Raw genomic sequence first — 20,313 nt, forward strand, 5'->3', positions numbered from 1 at the left:
ATTAGTTAGTGATAAATTCCTTACCTTAGAATATCCCCAGGCGTCAGGCTGGATCCGGAAAGTTTTGCTTAGCAGTACCATGCGCGTCAGTAGGTGGCGTTCTGCGGCTCTGCGTCGCTGCCATTGTATGCTCCGAGATGACGTCACAGAGACTACCTAGGTGCCACCCATGCACGCTTGCGTCAGTTCTGTACAAGACTTTCCGCGCCAGAAATGCAGAGCCATGCAAGATACTAACCACTGGTGCATTGAAACTAGGACCCTGAAGGGATGACCTAAACCCTAGTAATCAGTTCGCAGAAAGGGGAGGATGGGTGGTTGCGGTAAGGAATCTATCGCAAACTAATGTCTCTTACAGATATATCGTTACACAAGTAGTAACTTGTGCATCTGAGAGACACGTTCATGATAGATTCTTTACCTTAGAATAGATACCCCAGCAATACCAACCCCGGTGGTGGGTCTGCAAACAAGATTACACCAGAAAGTCCTAGGAACAGAACGGCCAAAGAAGCCGTCTCTCCAGACTTGACTGTCAAGGCAGTAATGCTTGGTAAACGTGTGCAGCGAGGCCCACTTAGCTGCCTGACAAATGTCCTGCAAGGGAACGCCGCGTCCCAAAGCAGTAGTGGCTGCCGTTGCCCTGGTGGAATGGGCACGCAGCCCCACAGGAGGCTCCTTCTTAGCCAACAAGTTACAGGCTTTAATGCAGAGACCGACCCATCGATAGATGGTCCGTTTGTACACGGCCCAACCTTTTTTGGCGCCCACGTAGCCAACAAAGAGCTGGTCATCCAACCGGAACTGTTGTGTGCGCTTCAGATAGAACAAGAGCACACATTTTGGGTCCAGACGGTGGAGCCTCTCGTCCTCTTTCGAGGGATGCGGAGGCGGAAAGAAGGTGGGCAAAGTGATGGTCTGCCCGATGTGAAAGCGCGTAACAACCTTTGGCAAGAAAGAAGGACGGGTCCTTAAAACCACCTTGTCCGGATGAACAGAAAGGAAAGGAGGTTTAAAAGAAAGAGCCTGGAACTCACTCACTCTTCTGGCAGAGGTGATAGCTATTCAGGAAAGCCGTCTTAAGAGTAAGAAGACGCAAGGGACAGTTATGAAGGGGCTCAAAGGGAGCGCACATCAGATATGTCAAGACAAGGTTTAAGACCCATTGAGACATTATGAACGGCACGGGAGGAAACCTGTGGATAATGCCTTTCAGGAAACAGTTAATAATTGGGGACTTAAAAAGAGAAGGCTGATCAGAAAGCAGCAGAAAGGCGGAGATGGCAGAAAGATAAGCCTTGAAAGTGCCCAGAGCAGAGCCCTGCTGGGCCAAGGAAAGAAGGAACAGAAGAACCTTGGAAAGAGGGGCGGAAAGGGGATCTACATACTTATCTGTGCACCATGCCACAAACTTGTTCCACCTGCAGGCGTATACCGTTTTTGTGGAGGGACGAGTGGCTGCCAGAATGACATCACAGACTTCGGAAGGAAGCTCGAAAGCGGTCAACCGTCGCCGCTCAATCTCCACGCATGGAGGTGGAGGCTGGACAGGTTCGGGTGAAGGACCGTCACCTGCTGCTGCGACAGAAGATCCCCCTGAAGAGGCAGTCAGATCGGTGGATCGATCGCCATATTGAGCAGCTGGGGATACCAGTACCTTTGTGCCCAATCGGGAGCCACAAGAATGACCTGGGCCCAGTCACGCTTGGTCTTCTTCAACACTCTGGGCAGAAGTTGTATAGGTGGAAAGGCGTACAACAGACCGCAGCTTCACTCGAGACGAAAAGCGTCGCTGAGCGAGTGCCACCTTGGAAATTCCAACGTGCAGAACTGATGACATTGCGCGTTCTCGTCGGTGGCGAATAGATCTAACCAAGGCTCTCCCCACTGCTGAAAGAGACCTTGCACCACGTCCAAGTTCAGATGCCATTCGTGATCCATCCTGCCCCGGCGGCTGAGTTCGTCCACCCAGACGTTCAGCGAACCTGCCAGAAGTTGAATCACCAAGGTAAGCCTTAATGTTCCAGCCATGTCCAGAGGCACAGAGCCTCCTGACATAGGGTCCACGACCCCACCCCGCCCAGTTTGTTGCAATTCCAGATGGCGGTGGTGTTGTCCGTGAACACCTGCACTACACTCCCCCGGACAGAGGGAAGGAATGCTTTCGGTGCACGTCGGATCGCCCGAAGCTCCAAAAGGTTGATATGGAGCCGGGACTCCGATGGAGACCAGAGGCCTCTGATCTCCACCTCTCCCAAGTGGCCTCCCCATCCCAGGAGGGACGCATCCGTCACCACTGTGAGCTCCCGTTGGGGAAGGGAGAGGGATCTGCCATTGACACAATCGCGATTCGTGAGGCACCACTGCAAGTGCTGTGCAGTGCCCTCAGAGATCTGGACGTGATCAGACAGGTTGCCCTGATGCTGTGCCCACTGGAACTTCAGGTCCCAATGCAGAGCCCGCATATGCCATCTGGCATGTTGTACCAGCAGGATGCAGGAGGCCATCAGGCCCAGTAGCCGGAGGGTCATCCTGACTGAAACCCGGGATAGAGGCTGAAAGATCGGAATCATAGCCTGAATATCCCAGACTCGCTGCTCAGGAGGATAGACCCGAAACTGCGTCAAATCCAGAACCGCTCCGATGAAGAGGGGATTCTGAGAGGGACTCAGGTGCGACTTCGGCACATTGATGGAAAACCCCAGCAAGTACAGGAGGTTGGCCGTAGTCTGAAGGTGGGTGACGACTGCCCGGGTCGAGCCCGCCTTCAACAACCAGTCATTGAGGTAGGGGAAGACTGACACCCCTCACCTGCGCAGATGAGCTGCGACAACCGCCATCACTTTCGTGAACATCCGAGGGGCACTGGCAAAGCCGAAGGGGAGCAGAGCAAACTGAAAAAGCTCCTGGCCTACCGCGAACCGCAGGTAACGCCGGTGGGCCGGCAGGACGAGAATGTGAAAATATGTGTCCTGCAGTCCAATGCTACCATCCAGTCTTCATGGTCGAGGGCAGCCAAAACCTGAGCCAGAGTCGTCATCTTGAACTTCTCCTTCCGGAGGAAGCGATTGACGTCCCTGAGGTCGAAGATGGGGCGCAAGCCCCCTTTGTCCTTCTTGGGGACCAGAAAGTAGTGGGAATAACAACCACACCCTACTTCTGGACCAGGAACGTGCTCAGTGGCCCCCTTGGCCAAGAGGGCAGCGACTTCCTGTTGGAGAAGGGCAAAGTGATCCCCGACATGCTGGGAACTGAGGAGGTATGGCCGGGGGGTAGACTCGAAGGGGAGGGGAGGGAGTAGCCCCCCCGGACGAGCTGCAACACCCACTTGTTGGAAGTGACAGAACCCCAATGGGGAAGGTGATGGCGAATCCTGCCACCCACTGGATGCGACCCGAAGCTCAGACTAGGAAGGCTTTGAGGTAGACTTCGCGGGGCCGGAGTTGGACTGAACCTCACGCCGGCACCCGGAGCCACCGCAGCGGCCGCCACGCCCACGGGCTCGCTGAGCCTGGTTCTGCGCAGGCTTCTGGCTGAAAGAACGGCCGGGGGTGCCTCTGCCACGGCAACGAAAGGAATGAAACGTGGACAGTCGTGTGGTGGAAAGGCCCAAGGACTTGACCGTAGCTCGAGAGTCCTTAAAACGCTTCAGTGCCGTGTCGGACTGATCACCAAACCGGCGAGTGCCGTCAAAAGGCATGTCCATGAGCGAGCTCTGAACGTCCAGGAAGAAGCCAGTGGACCTCAGCCAGGCGTGGCGCCAAAGCGCCACAGTCGTGGAAATTGCCCTACCAAGGGAGTCCACGGTGTCCAAACCACAACGAATGGCGAATCTAGCCGCGTCCTTACCCTCAGCCACAGCCCGAGACAGCACAGTCTGGACCTTCTCCAGGCACATCTCAGCCACAGAATCCCACACCGCGTGGGAATAGCGGCCCAGAAGGCATGCGGTGTTCACTGACTGCAATCCTAAGCTGGCCGAAGATAACAACCGCTTGCCAAACTGCTCCAATCTCTTAGAGTCCTTGTCCGGCGGAGTCGTGGGAAAGGCACTCTGGGACGTAGAAGCCTAAATGACCGGACTTTCAGGTGTAGGATGAGTGGCAGAAAGGCAGGGTCACCCGGCGCCAGGCAATGACGTCTGGCGATGTTCTACAGGGGCCCCCGTGGCGGGCCGTAACCAAGTGCCCAACAAGACTTCAGTGAGGGCATCATTAAAGGGCAGCAGCGGCTCCGAAGAAGTGGACGCCGGCTGGAGCACCTCAGTGAGGAGGTTTGTCTTCAGGATCACGGTGGGGAGATGGAGGTTAAGGACCTCAGCAGCCCGACGGAGCACCACTGTATACGAGGCACCTTCCTCCATAGTGGGTGGGGGAGAGGCAAGCCCAGGATCAGAGGAGACGTTGAGGCCCCCAGCCTCCTCCAAGTCATCCACCCAGTCCTGCTCAGAATCACACTGACGAGCAAGCGGGTCCTCAAACCCTTCCCAGTCATCTTCCTCCACCAGCCCCAAAGGCACAGGCCTCGGCGGCGAGGCAGGAACCAGTGAAGGGACTAAACGGCGCCGGGAACGGCACCGGTTCCCAATTCAGATCCCAGGCGAGGACAGATCCCAGGCGAGGACAAATCCCTCCGGGAACCAGGGCAGAGGGGGAACCAGCGGTATCTACTGCACCGCCGCCGGCAGAGCCGAGGGTGGCGCCGGGGCTGGAGCCGGCAGCATGGGACCTCTTGGCGCCGAGGCTGGAGCCAGGGGTGCAGGATCTTGCAGCGCCGGGGCCGGCGCCGCCGGGCCTGGATCCACCGGAGGAGCCGACAGACTAGCAGGATCCAGACACGGGACCGTGGGGCCCGAAGGTACACCGGCGGTAGCCCGAGGCCTAAACAGGCGGTCCATGGCAGCAAGGAATTCTTGCATTTGTGCGGGAGTCACCGACGCACCCGGGTAAGGCGGGTAGGCCGTGGGACTCCCAGGATCCAAAGGAGCCGCAGGGGCGGAGCCCCTGTACCCCTCGTCCGCATCCGGGGACTGACAGGGGACGTAGGAGAGCGAAAGGCTTCTTCGACTTCTTTTTGTGCCGTTTCTTACCCGAATCCGAAGGGGAAGAGGAGCGGCGGTGACGACTCTGCGAGCGGTCACAGGAACGACCCCTGGATCTGGGACAACGCGGGATGAGTGCCAAATATCAAACAACTTCCGGGGCCGTTCCGTCAGGGCCTTCGGGGCCATAGCCCTACAGTCCAGACAGGACCGGGAGACTTGGTCGCGCTCCAGGCAGTAGAGACAGACGTCATGAGGGTCCGCCACCAACATATTGCGACGGCAGGTCCCGCAAGACTTAAAACCAGAGAAAACCAACACGAGACAAAAGTCTCAAAAAGATAGTAAAAAAATGACTACGGTACGTGCTCTACCCGGATCTGCGCTTACTGGCACGGAAAAGTAAGCACTGACGCCAGCGCGCATGGGTGGCGCCTAAGTAGTCTCTGTGACGTCATCTCGGCGCATATGATGCCAACAACGGATGCGGAGCAGCAGGAACACCACCTACTGATGTTTAGGGGTACTGCTATGCAAAACTTCCCGGATCCAGTCTGACGCCTGGGGATAGTCTAAGATAAGAAATCTATCACTCTCTTTCAGATGCTAGGATATAAATTTTAATTCATAATGACTACATTTTTTATATGATCCAAGATGAGATCATAACCAAAATGAAAACAGGGGTTGTGATGTTTCTAGGATTACATGGCATGCCAAACTTTGCAGGTAATTATTGTGAAATCGCCTGAGGCTCGAGAGACTTAGGGATCAATTGAATGTGCAATAATTTGAAGAGCTATGAAGTTCTACAGGAGCATAACCTAGACTGACATGTCAGTGACCGAAACGGACTTCCCACATTCTAAAGAAACAGAAAGGAGTGTCCTTCCATGATATGATGTAAATGGAAACTATTGTATTGGTATTATAACATTTAGGGCAGGAGTTTAGATGAAGTGTCTCCTATCCTACTTCCTCACAAAAGTGACCCAAATTTGACATTGCTGTATACAGAGCACACTGCTCCTCCTGTTCAAAACAATACTTTTGAGGAAGAAGCATGTTGGCTATGTTGGAGCAGGAGGCTATTTTTCCACAACATAGACATTTCTCTTACTGTAGTACTTTTAGGTCAGGTTTCGAGACCTGTTGTATATACTTTGTGGGCTTCAAGTACACCCATTGCTTTTCATTTATTTGTTTGTTTCAGTGTCCTTTAACAATGCTTGCTTTCCAAGAGGTTAATCTTTCCTATTCGTCCCTCCTTTTCGTGGGTTGTTCACTTCCACTGAGCAGTGATGCATTACTTGAACGCTTGCACTTTCCTAATATTAGCATCTGTCAAGGGACTACTTTTCCCTTTCTCTAAGAGCATTTCACACGAGCGCTAGATGTACTCGGTGGCTCCAAGCTACAACTTATGTACACAGAGACAGCCGACGGATGTAAATCATGTCCTTATCCTGGTTCTTCTCCTGTCCCCACCCCAATCACTCTCCTCCTGCTGTTGCTTGGTCCTGGCTGCTTTCCTTGTGCTTCTCAGACCGCCCCAGACTGCTAGTCTGTTTCAATAGCTCTTCTGATAAAGTCTTTTTCAAACAAGTGCTTAGACCGCTAAAAATCAGCATAAAAAAGCAGATAGCTATGTCAGGAAATTAAAAAACTCGAGATTTCGGTTATCTCTTAAGGAATGCACAAGACAGACCCGGGAAGGGCCTGTTTAGGAGGTCATTTTCTACTTCACAGGAGCCAGCGCTCCTGTCGGAGGGGGAGACCCAGGAGTCCAAGTCTCTCTCATCCTGCTCTAGAGCCACGCCAGCCCCATCCCCCTACCCCAGCCCACCCATTCCTTGCATTTGAACCTCCAGTTTAACTACATACACTGCTTGGTGTGTAAGTAATATTCATTGACCAGTGACTCAGTCTAGCCAGCAGGTCATCTCTGTCACATACCATTTCCTCCTCCCTCAGCAATACAGAGTGCTGCTTTCAAGTCACATGACAGCACTACCTCCCACCCCTCTCCCTTCTTCTCCTCCCACTTGATCTGACAATGCTGTTTCACATGACACTTCCACCGTTCTCCATTTCTTCAGTCACAGCCCCGTCATGAAGCGTGTCTCAAGCGCTGTGTTTTTTTTCTTTCAGTGCTGGTAGAAGGAGCACTGGGGCTCTGATATTGCTTTGCGTACTAAAAGCAAGCAGGCACACTTTCCAAAAATGTCATGAGCTGAACCCATTTATAATTGGTTAAATACAGCATCAGCAGACAATTACAAAGTTTAACTCATACGAGTAGGAACACGTTACATAGCACTGTAAGTCAGTGTGGATACAAGCAAAAGAGGACAGGCAACAATCTGCAAGGAAAGCTGAGAGCTGCAACATGCACCGTACTGTTGGCGAAGCGGACGGCAAGCCGTAGAGCTGGGTTTTGGTAGATTAATAGGCCACTCTGACTGACAGACCCATAGTAGCCATGGGTCACCCGAATCGGAGAAGAATCCCTGGAGGTCACGCACTTTTTGTGTGTAAACCTGCGTGGGTGAGTGAGGTTAAGCCTTAAGTCCACAAACAATTCATCCCTTGACCTATATGTAACACGTGTGTCTCTCTCTCAGCTTCCACAGACTTTTCAGGGGCATAGCTGCTATTACCACACTCCTGTGCCTTTTTTCAGCCATATTGCTTTATTTCAGCCAACACTTTACAGTTCTGAAGAAGAGCAGGGTGGCAAATGTAACTTTAGTGTGATAGAAACTGTCATCTCTGCCACCTCTGCAAAATTAGGTCATCCATTTATACTCATCCACCCGACCATCCGTGTACTGATTCACACAAACCATTAATAAAGAAACATTTACAAAACATTCCTGCCAACTACAACATGAGAAATGGACACAAAACATTTGGGACAGAATAAAATACTGAGGCCTTACTAGTGATGTGTGTACTGCAGCATGGTCCCAAAACCTCCTTTTCCCATTTATTCTCTCTCTCTCTGCAAACCAACATTCCCCTTACTCTGCTGCATTCATCTATACCCACTTTGATCCCATACAATAGGAGAGTTCTAATGTGCTTTAGTGAAGGTTCCACTCCTTCTGCCCAAGCGGTACTTGCTTTGTGTATGTGAGGAAAGCTTGCACTGCTGTGGGACAAGATGCAAGGACCAGCTGCTGCTAAGGCGGGTGAGCTTCGCCTGACTGCTTAAAGCAATGTCATGATTGGCTAAGTGAGTCTGGGAGACTGCGTGCTTCCTGCTTCTGGAGTTGACTGAAGAGCCGATGAGGACCGAGAAGCGGCGGCCAGCCTGCAGGTAAATCTTTTTTTTTCAATTACCCCTCCCTGCCCCCACACACACTCCCACTCACTCCCCCCCCGTCCCCCCTCCCACTCCCCGGGCCACCCCCATTAAGTAGCAGCTATGAGGACTGGGTGTGAAGGAAAACCTGAAAGGCTGCTGAATGTACTTTACCTCTTACAGTTTGCTGCTGTGTGTGTTTGACATGATTGGCTTGCAGCTGTTTGGGCTCTAACCTGGTTAGGGGTTGGGAAAATGCACTCCGCAGCTCATGATATATTGACTGTGTGAGGGCAGCTTTCACTGCAATGCGTGTGTGTGAACCTTGGCAAAACCTTGAAACTATACAACACTCACATCTTTGGTAAATGCCTGTTTTAAAGATGCAAGATACAGATGGTGTGTGAAGGACTGCTGGATATAGTGCACTGAAAGTATTATTTTCCCATACAACTTCTGTCGGAATCTACAGATAAGTGGAGAATTGTTTAGCAAATGGATGACAGACTAATAATTTGAAGAAAAAAAACTGGCAAATTATTGGACACACTCCTCCCTTCAAATCAGTCACGTACTTAAAGCTCAACTCCTAGTGTTTTATTGTAACTGTGGCACAATAGCGTGGGTGCCAGTATTCGGAATACAAAGCAATATTTAGAGCACTGAAGCACTGTTGCCCTGCCAGAGGCGGGGAGAAGATTCACTGGTAAAACATACCTCTATGATGATGAACAATGTCGTTCTCGCCAGGTGTTGGCCACATTGCTGTTTCCAATCTGTTGTCCTTTTTCCGGTCCGTCTTCTCAATGGGGATGTTGGTGGGCTCCGGGATGTACATCTCTGTAGATTGGGGGGACAAGCAGCATTAAACTTTGAGGAACAAGACAGCTGGAGAATTATCCACCATTGATAACGGTTTACACTGAAAGATGAGAACCCTCTTGATGGACCAGTCCTGCACGAGGAACTAGCCACTGACATTAATGGAATCTACTTTAGGAGTCGTTCAGACAGAGATAAAAGGAAAACAGTTTGATCAATGTAGTCACATAGAACGTTAAGGAATATTAGAACATTGGAATGTTGGAAGTTCCATTGAAAACAGTGGAGTAGTTCTGGGCTTATAATGGCTGTTATAAGCCCGGAGCTCCAACATTCCAATGCTTCTTTGTTCACAGCTCTGGCTGTGAACAAAGGCTTCGGGGAGCCTGAGGGAATTTCAATCCTCTCGCGCTCCCTAAAGCCTTTGTTTAATTTGTTAGAGCATTCAGCCCTCAAGTGGAAGAATGTCCTAATAGCCTTATAGCCCTTCGTAGTAGGGCTATACCGGCCATTAAAGTCCCGCTTCTTTGTTAAAGTCCTTCGCCTTTGGCTCGGACCTTTAACGCTGCAGCGGGCCTTTAATAGCAGGTATAGCCCGCTACGGCAGGCTATAAGGCTATATTATAAGAATATACACATTTGTGCATGCATATACGTATCCAATTTAGGGCAGATAAGAGTATGGCTGTCATAAACAAGGAAAGATTAAGATTCAAGACGGTTGCAAACTATTATTTTATTCCTTCTGCGAGAGGGTCCTGGGTTTTCGCCACACTGCTAAGCAGTTTCCTCCAGACCAGGATTTGTGGAAGGATGGGGAAGGTGGGAGCGGATCCAGCCTACAATGAAGAGATCTGGACTGGTGGAGAGTATGGAGATTTTGCTGTAGGAAGCGGGGCACATACTGTGAACTGCATATTGAGCAAGGCGCATTGCTCTGAACGTGATGCATCTACCAGGCCTGTATAGCTGTCGAGTTAATGGATTATTTCCTTGCTCAATTCTCTTTAGGATGCAAATCACTTCATGGGATGCTCTGAGGAATATATACCACTGGTGTAATTTACACTGAAGGGTACCAGGTTGATGTTGGCTCTTACCTTTGCGGAAATATCTCGATTCAGTTGTGGAATCAGGAGAAGGTTTGCATCAACGATTACACCTCAATTCCTCATCAAAATTTTGGGTTAGAAGGTGGGCCTAGATCTTTTGGCCACAAGATGGATGAGGCGAGGGAAGGTGGAACACTTAGCACAGGCTGGAATCCGAGTTTTGGTTGTGGTGTATTTGAGTTGATTCACTTGCATTTAATTATCTACCACTAATAGGCACTGGTCAGTTGCAAAGGAGTGTAACTCAGCCTGGATTTCAAGTCGAGTGTAAATATTGTGCTTTTATTTGCAGCAGTTAAAGGTGGAAGATCAGTTCCAGGAGACTCAACAGGAGGGAGCGACTGTGGATCATCTAGGATCCAAACACATGGGAAGCAATGATGGAATGAGAGATTTGTTAGACAGTAACCTAGCTAAGGATTGTAGTTAGTATCGTTCTAAATTCTAGTCTCCAGAATAAAGTGGAATGATGGAACAAATCCAAACTAGAAGGAAGATCCAATTGCACAAGTACGGCAACAGTTTTAGAGTACACTGAGGTGGGGATGTCTTCACACGATGCACTAAGTGCAGATTCTGTGCTCCTACATGGGTGCAATTCTCACTGGATATGGGTGTGAACGTTATTCTCTTCTTTGTAAGCTGATAATTCTAGATAAGGAGTTATTTCAATCAGTTTGCCGAGGAGAAGGCAGTTGCAGCCCGAGCGACAGATAGATGGGAGCGTCAGGTCGGTGAATGGTTTCTTTGGAAAAGGTTTGAGGTAGGCAGCTTTGAGTTTCTCTAAGAATAGTCCAGACTCCAAAGAGTGGTTGATGGCAGCTCTGGCCCGGATTACTGCAGAACGGAGTGAGGATGTTTCTGAATATATATGCTGGACAGAGAGCTTGATGTGCCGGAGTCTATTGTAAGGTTGGCGATGCCATTAGTATACAGAGTTCGAGGAGTGTAGAAGATGAGGTGCTGTTTAAGGTTATGTGTGAGACTGGATGAACCTCAGCTATGGGGCATTCCATTATGAAGTCCTTGCTGACCGCTGATGAAGCGGTCATTATGAGAGGCACAATGTTCTTGTGCATGGGTGGCTTATAGGGTTGGGGATTCTGGGTTCAGGGATTTCAGTGCTTGTCTTTTGAAGTTCCTTGGTTGACCCGGGTGCTTAATATAAGCAACACAAGAAGTACAGCCTTTTCGCCTTTCATAAAGCCTTTGTATCTTCCACAGTGCTACTGCAGAGTCAGTCTGTTATTGTGATTACTAGTCTTTTCCCAAGGTCTTTCCCGAGATATTGATCTTCCATGCACTGGTATACATTTCTGTCATAGAGGCTGCAGATTTGGCGGGCGGGCGGCTAGCTGGAGGTTCAGCTGGGACACAGCGTGATAACACCAGGTCACCGGAGATTTTTCAGTACCTATGATGATGATATTCTGAGGAGTGAACACTGCGTCCAGAGTATGCCCAGCTCTCTGGGTAAGGGTAGAGACCACGTGGACTACTGGGTATGAGTGAACATTGCCCGAGTAACAATTCACATTCTGGAGCACTCAAGTTCATTATGGATTCAATATGCAGTTATTTTTTGTGGATGACTGCTACTCCTATGCAATAATTTACTGTATGTCATCATTCATGCAATGTATGGGTTTTGAAATGGACACTATTTGCCCAGGGCGAATAGCAGAATACAAATATTTCAAAATGCCACAAAATGATGAGATGTGCAAAGGTACATGCGAGGCAAATGTTTGGGTTCTGGAGTAGCGTGCTACTCACCAAAAAGCGCTTCAACGCCTCACCAGGGGTAGCAAGCGCAATAAAAATGCAAACCTTTTCCCTCTTCTATCCCTCCACTATCCTTCTCAAAGCAAATAACTGACTAACATATCCACCGCTTAAATTACTTTCATATTTTCACTATACTGATTCACCACTAATCCTTTATGGGTTCCGGATTAGGGTGACAATCGCGGAAAAAGTGCCATGACACCTCATATGGGATAGCAAGCGCTATATAAAGGAAAACCATTTTCCTCTTCTATCCCTCCACTACCCTTCTCAATCGAAATAACTGACTAACATATCGACCACTCAAATTACTTTCACATTTCACTATACTAATTCACCACTAATCCTTTATGGGTTCCAGAGTAGCGTGCTACTCACCGAGAAAGCTTTTCGACGCCTCGTCAGGGGTAGTAAGTCATATATAAATTCAATTACAATACAATAGCAGTTTTACCTAGATCATCTGGCCAGCTGCTTCTGTACAACTTTAGAGTACTGCTCGGAATACATTTCCTTCCCAGAGCTTTCAGAAAAGCAAGCAAACATACTGCAAGCTCGGTCTGCGGCGCTTCAAATGTAATTTTGTTGCCAAAAAGAAAATACAACAAGAGGTCAGCAGCGGTGTTACCTGGACACATTGGACAGCAGCTTCCTTCGACATTGATGGGCTCCACACAGGGCAGGGGTGGGCAGCTGACCGTCGAGCACAGGGTCTGGCCCTGCAGGCAGTAGCAGTGCGTGCAGCTGTCGATGTCCCACCGCTCCTCGTCGGCGTACGTCTTTCCGTTGAAATGGCACACCACCTTCTTTGGTATCGTATCTTCTGTTGGAAGGCAAAAAACGCGCCATTAAATGGAAGCCCTAGTTACCCGAGAAACAAAACATCTAATAAAAATGGCCATGCCATGAAATCTGCCATCATTTTGAGCTGCAAGCAACTTTCAAAATAGAAGAATGTGCGGGTTACACATCTACAGTACTTGCTAGGATAACATGTCGATAAGGCACGAAAAAAGGACAATTTAGATTGAATAAGACATTTGTGAAGCCTTCATGTTTCACTAGTACCATATACACCAAAATAAATTAATTGGACAGATTGACAAAAAATGTTAATTAATTTTGAATGAGCTTTAAGGTAAGATGAGAGAATACTCCCAGGTTTAATGAGGGCGAGGCCACGTGTAGGCCCCTAGCCATAAAATATACAGACAGAGGAAAAAGTGGTTTAAAGGCACCCTAAACTCGATTACCAACACTGGCTAGCCCTCCAAAAGCGGTTGATGTTTCGTGTGAACTCCGTGAATTCTATCCCCCTCTTCCCAAATTTAAAATACTTGTGGGCAAACGTAGGTTAAAGTCTACTTACCTAGATCTACTATTTAATAAAGTCAAACAGCGTTTCTGAAATGCAACGAATTCAAATAATCCACTATTTCATAGCAATACAATTCAGGGCTCCGACCACTAGATGGCATTCACGCACTATCTAATTTTAAATTTTAGCCAGTAAACATGCTTATTAGCTAGCTACGTTCTTTGTAGGTGGACAGAAATCACAAAAAAACAAGGACATGCCCAAGGTTTTTTTCAGACACACAAACCCCCCAATGTGACTGCTTCCTTTTAACAAAATTACAGACATATATTCCAACAATGCGCGGCTACTCTAGCAAATTAGACACTCGCTAATATGTTCAACTCCAACTACTACCCCCCAGTTATCCAACTGATGGGTGTATCAATGTGCACATTATTCTACCGTTTTATGCATAATACACTTTTGATTCAGGCTCATTTATAATTTCGGAACATTACTTTTTGTGGAACATAGTAGCTGTGAAATGTTCAGATCGCCTGATTAGATTCAACATGTCAGCACCTTCTATAGTAGCACTGAACAATAGAAGGAAGGTTGCAATCATCTGCCTAACAATGCCTGCGGGCACAATGCCTGCATGCAAGCATAGAATTCTGTGTGAAAATGCATGCTAACAGATTAAAATTCGAATTCAATAATACTTGTCGACTGCCGACAAATTCCAATTTAAGCATGCATTTTGATGTAACACTCGAGCTTAACAATATCGCAGTTCTGACACTGCATCATAGTGAACCAAACTTGTGTCACACTTAGAGACATCTTAGGGATTTTGGGGGCTCTGGGCCAAGCTTATTTTGGGGCCCCTGTTCGGAGCAGATTTGAATTCATGATCTAGTTTCAGCTCTTTCATGCCCTCTTTGGCTAGGTCGCCGACAGTGCACAGGCACGTCGGTCCAAATTCTGTGTGTTTTTACATCTAATATTCAGGGATAGCGATGTGTGTTTTCAATATTGTAACACAGCATCAGCTGTGCAAATACGATGCAGTGCGCGCAACAAAATTAGTTTTATTTATTTTTTTGTTTACTTACCTGTATTTGGCCATATTCCGTAGTTCACTACCCCCCACCCTGGCCCTCTCCCGCCCCACGTCACCGCCCAGCAGCACTCCCACCACCGACCGCTACTGTCAGCTCACTAATATTGCAAATAATCGGGAAACATCCTTTACAACGAAACTTTTACAACGCAGTGCTTTTACAACGCAGGTTTTACAACGAAAACCATTACAACGCATTGCGCTGGGGGGCGCTCTAGGATAGGGAATAGATTTAATTTACTATCCAACACCTTCCCTAGTGTCCACGGGGACTGGAGTTGTAATAGTAAATTAAACTATTCACTATCCAGCACCCCAAAGCGCTATGCGTTGTAAAGGTTTGCGTTGTAAAAACCGCGTTGTAACAGCATGCGTGGTAAAAGCATGCGTTGTAACGTCATACATCCCAAATAATCTCTGTGGCCCCCCTCCCATTTGTCCTATGTGAGGTTCTGTTTTGCTCTTAAAGAAACTTTTTGTATGAATGTTGCATGAAACATAATCACAACACTTCTCTGCAGAATGTCTGAAATAGACTCCCACACACCACCACCGTTGCAAATAAATTTAAGGAAAACAGCATTTAAAACAATTTGCTGAAATAGTATTCAAGGTCTTCGCGGGAAGACTGTCTGCAGAAAAGAGCTGGCTCTAACAGGGGGCCCCTTAAAAGGCTGGCACCATGGGTGAGAGCCCACTTTGCCCATGCATTAACCACGCCGGCAATTCCGCCACGGTGCGGCGGTTTAGCGGACTGGGCGGGACCGCGTCAGCCAACGGACGTGCACAGCACTACTGAGGTAGTGCTCGCGATGGCTGTTGGCCGACAAACACATGGAAGGGGTTAAAACGTCTCTGGTCACACTGCATTACACCCAACAACATTTGCGGAAATGACCACACAGAGCCTGAGGTACATGACCCTTTGGAGGTCCAAACTCTGCGATTCACAAAACCACAGGTCCTGCAACAACAAAAGGGCATTTTACAATGTCCAAAAGACTTTTTAATAGTCCAAAAAATATTATAGGCTTATAAAAGTTTCTTTGGCTAACACTTCTGAAATGCAAAGAGGTGGTGGGGCAAAAGAGAAACCCCGTGATTATTTATGCATCAATAGTTGGAGTCCATAACTGCAGACGGAAAACCATTATATCGTTACCGAGTCTCGAGTTGGAGTGGTAACTGATGCGCAAAGGAGACGCTGCCCCTATGGGACTACTCTTCCCCCTGATTTTACCCCACAATATATTCTCAAATTGTCAATGTAATTTTTTTTTTTTAAAGCAGTAGCTGTACATTTTATTATCTTTCTCTGCTTTATAAAACAAGCAATTGCAATGTAATAGGTCTAGCATTTGCAAGAGTTGGAGCTATTGGCATTGTAAATTACAATGTCTTTAATCCATGTGTTTGGAGTGGAGTGGACGTATAAACAAGCATTTGCAATGCAATCGGTTTTGCATTTGTAAAATTTAGAGCTCTTGGCGTTGAAAATGAGTTTTACTTTTTTTTTGTATGCAGTGAAGAGATGATATTTGCATAGTGCTGTTGCCATTCATATGATCTCTCAGACTGGAGAAGCAGGAAATAGGTTATGAGGGAGAGGAGACATGAGTAATATGCTGGCTGGGAAAAAGTAACACCATACTGAAAATAGCAAACACTCATAGGGAATGCAAGATTAAGTAATGCATGTGACAGGAGATGTGTACACTGATCTCCCACTAAGAAACACTAGCACACCGGAGACCTGTACACTGAACTCACTCACTGACCAAACATATCAATCAATCAGGGGCTTTTAAAGGGCGCTACTCAGCTATGAGCGTCTTATGGTGCTGGGGGACGGGGGAGGGGAGGGAGGGAGTAGGAGGGGGGGCGTGGGGTGCAGCTTCGGGTCAGCCAAAAAGCCAGGCCTTGAGACTTTTCCTGAAGGTGTGCAGAGTAGGGGAGCGTTTGATGTTGACTGGAAGCTAGTTTCAAGGCCTTGGCTGCAACGTATGAGAAGGCCCTTCCACATGCTCTGGTGCAGCGGATGCGCAGGGTTTCTACTAGGGTGAGAGCAGAGGATTCTTTTCGGTACGTGGAAAGATACTCTTTAGTTGAGGTATTTAGGTCCGATGTTGAGGAGGGTCTTGTAGGCGTGGGTGAGTAGCTTGAAGGTTACTCTCTTCATGACGGAGAACCAGTGGAGGTCTTGAGGACGAGTCTGGCTGCGGTGTTCTGGATAGTCTGGAGCTTGTGTAGCAGGGATTTATCGATTCCAGTGTAGAGGGTGTTTCTGTAGTCCAGTCTGCTAGTTATGAGTGTGTGGGTGACTGTCTTTCTGGCTTGGGGGGGGGGGGGGGTATCTACTTGAAAGTCGTGCGGAGGGAGTTGAAGCAGGTGGAGGCGACGGCGTTGATCTGACGGGTCATGGTGAGGGAGGAGTCTCAAATGATGTGGAGGTTCCAGGCACGGTCCCTCGGGGTGGGTGGGTTTCAGAGGGCGGAGGGCCACCAGGTGTTGTCCCAGGCGGTGGGAGAGGGTCCAAGGACGAGGACCTCTGTCTTCTCCGAATTGAGCTTTAGGCAGCTGCTGCTTATCCAGGCTGCAACGTCATTAATTCCTTCCTGGAAGCAGTGTCTTTGGGGTTTTTCGTGAGGGAGAAGATGAGCTGGGTGTCGTCGGAGTAGGATACTATTCTGAGCCCATGCTGTCTGACGATGGCGGCAAGGGGGGCCATTTAGATGTTGAAGAGCGTGGGGCTGAGATGCTCCTTGGGGTTCTCCGCAGTTGATCTCTGTGGGGTGCGGCGAGGGAGGGTGGGAGTCTGATCCTTTGGGTTCTGCCAGCGAGAAAGGAGCGGATCCAGTCGAGGGCGGTTCCCCATAAGCCAGCGTTGTGGAGTCTTGCTGCAAGTGTGTGCTGGGAGACAGTGTCGAAGGCGGCAGAGGGGTCTAGCAGGATGAGGGTCACGGTGAGGCCCTGGTCGAGGAGCACGTGGATGCTGTTGGTGGCAGCAAGGAGGGCGGTCTCAGTGCTGTGGTTGCTGCGGAATCTGGACTAGGAGGAGTCGAGGATGGTGTTCTCTTCGATGAAGGTAGATAGCTGGGCGTTGACGATTTTCTCTGTGACTTTGGCTGCGAAGGGAAGGAGAGAGATGATCCGGTAGTTTTTCAGGTCCGTGTGGTCTGCCGAGGGCTTTTTGAGGAGGGGGTTGACCTTTGCCCGCTTCCAGTCATCGGGGAAAATGCCAGATTTGAAGGTAGTGTCGATGGTGCATCGTAGCTCAGGTGCTAAGTCGGCAGCAGCTCTGTGGAAGATGTGAGGTGGCCAGGGGTCCATGGGGGCTTCTAGGTGGGTGCTCTTCATGGTTGTGGTGGTATCTTCGGTGGTGAGCGGTGTCCAGGTGGTGATAATGGGCTGGCTGTCATTGCTGGAGCGGAGGATAGTTCCTGGAGTCTGTTTGCTGAAGTTGTCGTAGAGGGCTTTGATTTTCATGTGAAAGTAGGAGCCAAGCTTGTTGCAGAGGTCCTCGGAGGGTGTGACATCCGTGGCTTCGCTGCAGGGTTTTGTTAACTGCTGGATGATGTTGAAGAGTTCCTTCGTGTTGCTGGCATTGGTCAGGATATTGTTCCGGATGAAGGTCCTCTTGGTGGATCTTCATGAGTTGGTGGTATTCTGTCATGGCCTTCTTGTAGGTTTTCTGGTCTTCTGTGGTTTTGCTATTTCTCCATCATTTTTTGAGACGTCTGCATGAGCGTCTGGTTTCTTGGAGGTCAGTGGTGAACCAGGAGGCCTACAGTGGGCGTTGTCTGTTGGGGTGGCAGAGGGGTGCGAACTTGTCTGCGCAGTTGGTGATCCAGCTGTGTAGTCCCTTCGCTGCAGAGTTGGCGTCCAACGTAGCGATGGGGGGGGGGGTGGATGAGGGTGGAGTTGAGGTGCTCCTCTGTGATCTTGCTCCAATTCCTTCATGGCGGGCGCGGGGCGGGCTTGTGTGCGGTGGTGGTGTTGAGAGAGAAGTGTACACAGTGGTGGTCTGTCCAGAGGGGCTGTGAGGTGTGGCTGAAGTGGTTGTTGGTTCCTCCTGTGAAGATGGGGTCGAGGATGTGTCCGGCCTTGTGGTTGAGGAGGTGATGAGCTGCTTCAGTCCCAGGTTGTCCAGGAGGGCGTGGAGTCGCGTCACTGAGGTTGTCGAGGTGGAAGTTCAGGTCTCCGATGAGTATGTAGTTCCTGGAGGCGAAGGCGTGGGGTGCGATGAGGTCAGCAATGGTAGTGGTGAAAGAAGCGCAAGCGCCTGGGAGTCTGTAGGCAAGGGTGGTTCTGGTGGGCAGTTTTCAGCATAGACCGCTGGCAATTGTTCTGTCCGGGGTTGAGTGCGAGGAGGGCAGCAGAGTCGTGGCTGTGGGAGGTCAGAGATCCAGGGTCACTGGCGTTGGTCGTGGCCAGGCACAGACGGGCTTGCCTTTCGCGCACCGGCTGCACGGCTGTGCAGTGGCCACCATTAAATTGGGAAGTGGGAGGGAAGCGGGAGTCGGAACCGGCAAGGGGGGAGGGACCGCGGCAGGAAGGGCTGCGAAAATGGCCACAACAACGGCACAGGTACCAACAGTAAAACAGGCAAAATACAACAGAATCCTAAAAGACAGAAGACAATTTACAGACACAGTTTAACCAAGACAGATAATAGACATAATAAGCGTTCTTAACTACATTCACAGTGACACATTATAACCTGCAAGTCTCACCCTGTCACCCGCTGTCATCCTCTCTCATCAGCATACACTAGTGTGCAACCCTAACACGCTACGTTAGAGGTACTAACAAAAGACTCCTATATTTTTCCTGCGACACTTAAACAGACCAATAAGACCTTTGAAGTAACTGAAAGTGATCATAAAGCGCTCTGCAAAACACCTAAATAAACACATGGTTAAGTAAAAATCCTCCCTTCACTTCACTATCACAACGCATAAAATTAGACAATGGGTGTCACTGTGAAGCACTAGCAACTCACTTGTGCAGCATGCCTGGGTCATATTGTTATAAACACGCACACACATTCAGTTCATAAAGTTGAGTTGCAAGCAAGCAATATTAAAACAACATGACTAATACACACTGACACCACTGTGTATCTGACACACAATACCTCTCCCAAACACGGGCAACATGCTCAGGGCACTGCCTGCCGGTGTCTCGCGCGCACAATGCCAGAAGTAATTAATGCAGTCACAGGGCAGCCCGACGCACCATAGCCAAGCTGATCCCACAGCAGTTCTGGGCTTGACAGGCCTACCCAGAGTCTGGTCGCCGGGGAGGAGCGGTTGCCACCCTCTACTGCATTTGAATTGGAATGCCCTGGGAAAGCCCTCTCCCCAGGTGGGCAACTAGAGCCAAATTTCGGGGGGGGCTGATTTTTTTTGGGGGGGGGGCGGGGGTGTAATTCTTCCAGTCGTAACCAGACCGGCTGCAAACAGGGATAAAAACACAACAAAAGCCTCATTTACATGTACACGGTCTTTTAAAGACCTGTGAAGTACTTGGGTGCGGCTGCAATTAGACGTTGCCAGCCCGCGAAGCTGTCTCAAATGACGGAGAAGGGGGTGAAGCCCGTGAGCCCAATGGGTGTTGCGCACCTGCCTCTCCCCTCTGGCTGGAGTGGAGAAGCTGTTCCGCAGAGGAGAGGGCGCACTTAACACCCTTTTGTTTTTAGATTCACACATTTTTTTCTAAAACCTATAGATACTACAAAAAATATGCTGTGCAGCCGCGGCGGGAGTTGCGGTGGGGCAGAAAGGCGGGCGGGGGAGGGGCAGGGTGGGGGCTGCTAAA

General features: G+C 49.4%; 1 protein-coding gene across 1 annotated transcript in view; it reads right to left on the reverse strand.

Moving 5' to 3' along the window:
• The window catches only part of CRIM1 (cysteine rich transmembrane BMP regulator 1), a 937,771-nt gene that overhangs the window by 13,879 nt on the left and 903,579 nt on the right, over positions 1-20,313 (reverse strand). The window contains exons 14-15 of the mRNA XM_078648622.1: positions 12,699-12,893; positions 9,066-9,188 (exon numbers count right to left, since the gene is read on the reverse strand). Coding sequence (XP_078504748.1) covers positions 9,066-9,188; positions 12,699-12,893 — 318 coding nt within the window. The remainder of the gene's footprint in view (positions 1-9,065; positions 9,189-12,698; positions 12,894-20,313) is intronic.

This window comes from Lissotriton helveticus, chromosome 6, assembly GCF_964261635.1.
Source record: "Lissotriton helveticus chromosome 6, aLisHel1.1, whole genome shotgun sequence".
NCBI lineage: Eukaryota > Metazoa > Chordata > Amphibia > Caudata > Salamandridae > Lissotriton > Lissotriton helveticus.